Source organism: Halyomorpha halys, unplaced genomic scaffold (genome assembly GCF_000696795.3).
Source record: "Halyomorpha halys isolate HHAL.00 unplaced genomic scaffold, Hhal_1.1 Scaffold55.1, whole genome shotgun sequence".
Lineage (NCBI taxonomy): Eukaryota > Metazoa > Arthropoda > Insecta > Hemiptera > Pentatomidae > Halyomorpha > Halyomorpha halys.
The window spans coordinates 61750-69788 of record NW_027105793.1 but is presented as its reverse complement, the minus strand read 5'-3'; the positions used below and the strand labels follow the sequence as shown (position 1 = coordinate 69788).

The window sequence follows — 8039 nt, the reverse complement described above, 5'->3', positions numbered from 1 at the left end:
TTTTAGTAGGGAAATGATATTTCGATTTAAAACATTTTCCATATTACTCCTGTCTACGGAAATACCCTGAATATAATTAGTTGGTTCATTTTATAATAATGACGTCCTTCATTCAAAGAGGCTAAAATTATAAAGTGTTGAATTTAATAGGGTAATACTATTTCGATTTAGAACACTTTTCCCATATATACATTCCATATTAATCCTCTCTACGGAAATACCCTGAATATAATTAGTTGGATAATTTTAATGTAATAATTTTTAAGACCTGAAAGTCTCAATTTAGTTATAAGTAACACTTATAAATCCTACTTCAAAGAAATAGGATAAAAGAGTTAGTTACTTTCAATGCTTTTGTGTTTAATTTGAACGGCTGTTTCTTGAATTTAGTTCCTCCTAAATGTTAGGATTACAATAAAATTTTAAATTTCTAAAAATTTCATTGATTAATGTAAAAGTGGAGGCTAAAATTTTTAAGGTTTGATTTTAGTATTATATTACTTTTCTTAATATACATTTCATACTATTCATCTCTAAGGATGCAACTTGAAAATAATTGGTAGGTTCTTTCACAAAACTCGTTTTTTGTTTACGTTCGTTCTTACCCTAACACGGGAAGTTTAAGGGGTTAATTTAAATCTTAGCGTATACATTTGTGATTTAAAAATATTGCTATTAATACATAATCCAATGCTAATTAATACTTGAGTTTATATAGAAATAATTTGTAGCTTAATTTAGTCGTAAGTATATCCCTAGAGTGTTACTTTCAAACTTTTTATGGTTAAATTTCGGTATTGTGATAACATTTTAAACAGTTAAAAATTTCAATAATAATAGCAAGTGTTGCTTACTAAAATTTAATCTTTATTAATTTAAAAAAAATGGAGTAGAGCTCATAATACCATATTACGGAGGGGACAGTGGTCCCGCCACCGCCGCAAACGTTTTGTCAACTTCTGCCATCCGCTGCGTCCAGCTGAGTTAAGTTTTTGGTGTACAAAATGGTAAAGACAGTGTAAATTTTCACTCAATCCTACTCGATGACTGTGTCAATGACAATTGTGTTCAATAAACGCTACTAAGGCATTCAATTCAAAAATGAGACCCTTGAATTCTATAAAAACCAATAGATATTCTGAAAAATGGATGTATAAATCCAACAATGCTCAAATAGAAAATGTTCAGTAAACGTTTTTAGAAGTTTTTTGTATTATTCATAGCTAATTGTACTTATTTTAATTGGGGAAATATCACTTAGAACAATAAAATTGGTTAGTCCTTTTTTGCTCCCTTTTTTAACTTTCGTTTTTAACATGGATATGGTAATAAGGGTATGATATAAAAAATCAAGAGAGAAAATGACATTTGACTTTTCTAAATAGGGTCATTTAAAGGAAATACACTTACCTAATTTTCCACTAAATAGCACGTTTCACTTGCTCAGTTCGGTAAGATGCTAAGAACTATTTTTTTAGGTTTTGGCCCAAAAACAAACTTGCCCTGACTTACCATAGCATCTTATTTTAAAACAAATTCCGATTTGTTTCTCACTAGATTCCTAATTGAAAAGATTGTTTTCACAAACACTTCCTGCCAGTACATTTCAAAATCTTTAATTTAACTTCCAAACGGATAAAATTTGCTCCCCTCTTCTTTGACAGAATTAATATTAAGTTATTTTCTATCACTTGTAAAACAAGCATTACTGAATTCTCTGCAGAAAAGAGTTTTAAAAAATATGTTATCTGTGTTTTTATTCTTGTAATAAACTTGAAAAATGCAAGTCCTTGGTCTAGAGTACAAGTTCTCTACCAAAAGAAATTGCTTTTTCGAGATTTAAAAACGCAATATTTGACATATATAAAAATTAAGTGTGTATATTATTTTTTTATTTGTAATTCATATTTATATCCATAAATTGTATAATCGTTTAATATTATCAAAGATCCTTACTAATATCCTGAAAAAAAATAAGAAACCAAACTTTCCATGATTCCTTAGCTAAGTAAATTAACCATACAAAAATTCTTATGAGACTTCAAGTATACAAAGACTCATTCATTGGTGAATAATTCGGCTCTCTTAGATTAATCAGTTTCTTAAAACTAATAACTTTAAGCCTCCTTTGAAATAAAATTTACAATTGTACTCGATTAATTTCAGCTAATTACACTTCTTTTTTTTTTTAAATGACTATAAAATATAGGTAGGAGTACATTAATAAAAGGAATGTTATAGAAAATAAATAGGGGAGGAATCGGGGAACGAAGGGAAAAGTGATTCTAAAGGGCTTTCTCATATATATATAAAACTTACGAGCACTTGGACTGAAAGGCTTGCAGAAGAAGGAAAAGAGGTTATATATATATATATATAATGTGTTTACATCGGGACCTGCTCGTGCTATACTGCAAGTGTCCCGAGTGTAATTCTATGATTAAAATTAATGTGTGGAAAAAGGGGGGGGGCTGAAAATTGTGAGACTTTCCGCTAATATAATATAATATAAACAACATGCATATATTTCTTTATTCATAAAGTTGATTCCCTGGAGGGGTAGTTATGGTTAGTTCAGTAATCTTTATCTATAGTAACATGAAACAGAATATTGGGGTCTCATAAATTCTATTGGCGTGTCCTGGACTCCGGCGTGATGGTAGGGGTAGGCCAGGTCCTAGCTTGCATAGTGCATAGGCTGGGGCGGCATTGCAGTCGCAGCGTCTTCGGGGTCTTCCGGTGTTCGCGGCAAGGGGAGGCATCAGGAAATGAGACACCCGACCCCGACTTTATATAAATTCAAAAAGCAATGACAAAAATGGGATTACTTAAATCCGGTATGTCTAAATGTTAATTTAGCTCACCTAAATTTGGCTCAGCCGAATTTATTATGAAAAATGCAAAGAGACGGGGAAGGCGCAGTCTGCCATAAAAAATAGATAAATAACCCCGCTCCAAATAAGAGGGCCCGTAGGCAACGTAAACTATAACAATAAAATTAAAACAGGCATGCAAAACGTACGAAAACAAAATAAGACGAATGTATACATAAATACACATTAACGATTACTAATTACCCTAACTACACCGTTCTTGCCAGGAAACACCTCCGCTATTTGTGCAACGGGCCAGGTTCCAGGCATAGAGCGGTTCTCGATCATTACGACGAGGTCGCCAACAGACGGACCTGGATGATCTTTAGTCCATTTGGTTCGTTGCTGGAGCTGATTTAGGTAATCCCGCTGCCAACGAGACCATACGTGGGACACGCTTTGTTGCACCAGACGCCACCTGGAGGATAAGTTGAGACGAGGAGATTTCTCGATGTCGAGGGGAATGCTCTCCAGTAGAGCACCGATCAAGAAGTGTCCCGGTGACAAGTAATTGAAATCTTCGGAGTCGTCCCGCATCGGACAGAGAGGACGGGAATTGAGCGTGCACAGTGTACGCACCAGCACAGTGTTGAGCTCTTCGAAGGTCAGGGGCTGTCCACCCACCACGCTCGTGGGTAGGGTCTTCACGGACTTGACTCCGGTCTCCCATAATCCACCAAAGTTAGGAGCGTGGGGTGGGATAAACCGCCATTCCACATTTTTAGGAGAGAAATGCTCCACCCACCGGTCGGCATTGCCTTTCAAGAAAGAGTAAAAATCTTTTAAGAATTTGGAGGCTCCAACGAAATTGGTACCGCTGTCGGAGTGTATGCATCGAGGCAGGCCCCTTCGGGCGACGAAGCGGTCCAAAGCGGTGAGGAAAGCATCAGTGGTCAGAGATGAAACTAATTCCAAGTGGATGGCATTGGTGGACATGCACACGAATATGCAGAAGTAGGCCTTGTCGATAGCAGCCTTCCGGCGCGGGGACGCCTTTATCAGTAGGGGACCTGCGTAATCTAAGGCGACCTGCATAAAAGGTTGGTTACGCTCGAATCTGGAACTTGGGAGGTCACCCATAAGAGGGACTTTCGGCTGGGCTCTTTGTATTCTGCACTCCGTGCATCGGTATGTCCTGCTCTTTATGACTTTCAGCGCTCTTGGTACCCAGAATCGGCTCCTTAACAAAGAGAGGGTCAAAGTCGGACCAGCATGAAAGTGCCTGATGTGTATGTCATCGATGACGAGGCGTGTAATATGATGATCGTTAGGAAGCAGTAAAGGGTGTTTCTGGTCCTGAGGTGCCTCGGAACACATACAACATAATAAACTGTTATTGTACCAACGGCTTCTCAAGCAGGTGATTTGGTCAGAATCATTATCGTTCTCCAGATTTTTCTCTAATTAACGGTACCCATTTTATGAGGCTGGACGGATCCCAGAAGGCTCTCGAACCTACAGAATTAACTCACGAGAATAAATAATCACCTACCTTAGTCGAATTCGAACCTAAGTTAGTAGAACCGTGCCTTACCATCTCGCTTCTAAACACACACTTATTTGTGAACCTGGCGGTTACTCATTGACAGTTTTGTTTTGGCAATCCATGAAGTGATGGTTAGTTACGCCTAGTTATCTACAGGTGACTAACCCTCTCTTACGATGGTGGGGGGTCAAGTTTTTCATTTAGTCTGACCACCACTTTATTAAAAAACCAACGCTCCCTTGCCGGATTCGAACCGCCACTGCCCGCAGATCTAGGAAGGATAGACGTAGGCCTTCCATCTGAGCTACGGACAGCCTTGATAGTATTTAGAAACATCAGAAACATGATTATGGCCTCGTCAAGATCCACTGTATTATTATATTTCTTGCTGAAAGACACTTGAAAGTTATAATCCATGTTTTCTAATATTTCCTATTTTAATTCACCCTTTGTTTTTGTCCCCCACTCTGGTATTTCTGGTGTACGAGGCCAGCAGTATTGGGGTAGTGTGCTAGAGTTACACACTTCACTGTTGTCAATAATTTTCAATTTTTTTTTTCCAAATGCAAGCATTGGTCACAGACAACCCTCTCTCTACATATCGCAGAAACGCTTAACATATCTCATGCAACTGCCTCAAATTTTTTAGGGGCTGCGAAATATGTTTCTTGATAATGGGTTCCTCACAATTTGACGCATATCCATTAGAGATTTTGTAGAAATTATTGGAGTTTGGCTGGGATGTGATCCTCCATACCTATTTATCAGACCTCGCCCCAACAAATTTCCGCTTATACCGGGTCCTTCAAAACTCTCTTCACGGAAAACACTTTGGAATAATGAAATGATTCAATGGAGGAGTGAATATGAATTCATTGGAGGACAGCAAAACGCACATAGAGGAGTTCATTGGGCAAAAATCTGAGAATTTCTAAGAGGACAGAATTAAAAAATAACATGCAAGATGGCAACATGTAATAGAAAATGGGCCATATATAATTGATTAAAAATATTTATAAGAATCTGAAGATTTTACTGAAATTACCAGTAAAAAACCCGCTACGAACTTATTTTACAACCCAATTTTTATATACATCAAATAAAAATAGGAGACCTATATTAATCTTATTATTAATTATCATATATAATTTATATTAATTATCTTATTATTAATTATTATTTTAACGAATAATGTTAATATAATATGCAATATTTTTACAATGTGCTACCTCATAAGTTTTGAAAACTAATCCACCACTGGAGAGGAGCGATGATGAAAAAAAAAAGGAAAAGGCAACTAAATTATAACATTGTTGATTGATTTGAACCAACAAAACTAAAAATTTAACCTCTACCGCAATGCAGCTTTCTACTTCTGATACACTGAGTTAATTGATTCAATAACATAGGCCACGGATATATTCTGGTCTCCATGACTAAACTGGTTTATTTTGTGGAATAAAAACAAAATTAAAGGAACCGTAGCAAATGATGAAAAAACAAACTTGTTTCAGTGTTGCTCCAACTGTCAGAGGGTTCACTTTGAGGATTGTTTTTCTTTGATGCTGCGGCACTCTTTCGATCCCGGTAACAACAGCCCCCTTTAGAGAAACCTGTGATCGAGTTATTGTGTACTTGTTTTTGTTGTAGGAATAGGAAGTAAAAGCTTGTTTGATGGTGTTTTTAGGGTTTATATTCATCTCAAGTACAAGAGTGTTTCCACTGATCGGACTATTAATGATAAGTCGGATAATCTCTATGTATTTAGGGTATTATTTATTGCATTAGCCCGGCAGGAATGTCCTACTTTTTTGTCCTCTAAGAGGTGTACCGTTAGCATTTATCTCATGGTAGACAATTTGTACTTTTTTTTTATAAAATAATGCAATTCGAAATCGTAAATTTTTGCTCTTCTATCAAAGGCTGAAAAATCCAGATTTTTTAAAAGAGCTAAGAACGTCTTGTCTCGGCTCATGATTTAAATTATTTTTCTTTTGAAGTTAAATGACTTCCAATTTAATGAAATTTCTTTATTAAAATTATCACTACATGTGAACAACGTCCCGTATTCATGCACCTTAAACCTCATAATTTCTTCTAAGAAATCATGTCACAATTTGTGCATCTTCACCACTCCTTAGCACAGGAGTGATAATTTTAATAAAGAAATGTCATTAAATTGGAAGTCATTTAACCTCAAAAGAAACATTTTTTAAGAATTGACTCACCAAAATTCCTACAGAGATTATCCAGATTTAAAATACGAAACGCAGAAGGTTTCCTGGTGAGCAAAATGCTCAAATGAGTTAAAAGAGATGTCACGTTAGGAGTGTACTGATGAGAGAAATGCTCAGTCTTACCGCTGCGAGGAGCCCAGAGAGCAAAACTGAATTGAGTGTAGGTGGGAAGGTAAAAGAGGGAGTAACATAACAACATCAAGGTGTTTAAAGAAGGTAGACAAAATTATAAAGAAAACAGATGAAATTTTAGGAAAATATAGGCGTTTAACTCCCCGGGTTAATTTTTTGTCATACTGTTCCTTAGTTTGTTTGTGTATATTTTTCTCTCTTAATTACAGTTTTTATCTCTCTCAATCACTCAATGACGGCACAATTTATTTTTACTATTTTGTTTTTATCATAACTAGCCGCAATCCTGACCATCATACATTAACTTATAAGTTTATTTATTGAGCTCTAACAAAGTAATTTATGTATCATCAGATATTTATAAAGTAAAAGAAAAAATAATAAAATGTAATAAATTTAACCAGAGATTATCATTAAAAGTCCGGTGTGTGCATCACAAAACTTCCGGTTAACACTCATTTCGAGATAATATTAATCGAACGTTAATTATCAAAACAAAAAATTCTCTATTATTCAGAATAGCGAAATTTCCCATTACTACATATATCATATTGACTGTTAGTACGAGAAGCGAATCCTTAATTGGTTTCAGTCTAAATTGTTTTTTGTCGTCTGTCTAACCCGTAGGGGTTTGCTTAATTGGGATGATTTTAATTATAAATAACAAGATACATACAGTTAAATCTCTCCTAAACTATTAAAATTCAGGTAAACCTGTTTTAAGGCCTTTATATAAAACCAAGTTATATTTCACCTGTTGAGTTTGTTTCCTAAATAGAAGCTGATACCGACCGCGATGGTGAAAATAAAGTTTCGGGATTTTCTTTCCATTTTAATTACAATAAAAAAGTGATATAGAGTCAACGGGAAAAAATTATAAACAAAATACTAAATTATTAATAAATAAATCCTCGGCCTTTAACAAAATGTTTAAAAGAAGTAATGACCGAGATCACGTTAAATATTAAAAAGTTGACTGCATAGTTTTTCGGGCATTAATCATAAAAATGACTTGCAACTCTCGAGAATCAGGCAAAGTTACATTTTTGTTATTAATTATACATCCCTCTTGAAAAATCTGAACCGAGCTCTCAACATACCCCAGGATTAGAAACATACCTCTAGAAACAGGCCTCGACTAAGCGTTTATATTTCTACAGCGCAACTGAAATCGAAATCCAGTGAGAAATTATTGCAATTGCCAGTTTCCATAAGTATAAAGGTTCTTCAAATACTCAAAATGTTTTATGTATAGTGCTATTGCCTTATTGTTATTATAATGAGTAAATAGAAAGGAAATAACAAACATTT

At 35.2% G+C, this 8039-nt stretch overlaps 1 protein-coding gene across 1 annotated transcript; it reads right to left on the bottom strand.

Annotated features, from left to right (window-relative positions):
* Positions 1-3059: 3059 nt before the first annotated feature.
* On the bottom strand, positions 3060-4190 carry LOC106692395 (uncharacterized). Its single transcript, XM_014438328.1, has one exon. The coding sequence runs from the start codon at positions 4188-4190 to the stop codon at positions 3060-3062; it is 1131 nt and encodes a 376-aa protein (XP_014293814.1).
* Between the last annotated feature and the right edge of the window lie 3849 nt (positions 4191-8039).

What these genes read in the sequence shown, in the direction of transcription:
- LOC106692395 (XM_014438328.1), bottom strand. Translation starts at nt 4,190, where the DNA reads ATGTGTTCCGAGGCACCTCAGGACCAGAAACACCCTTTACTGCTTCCT.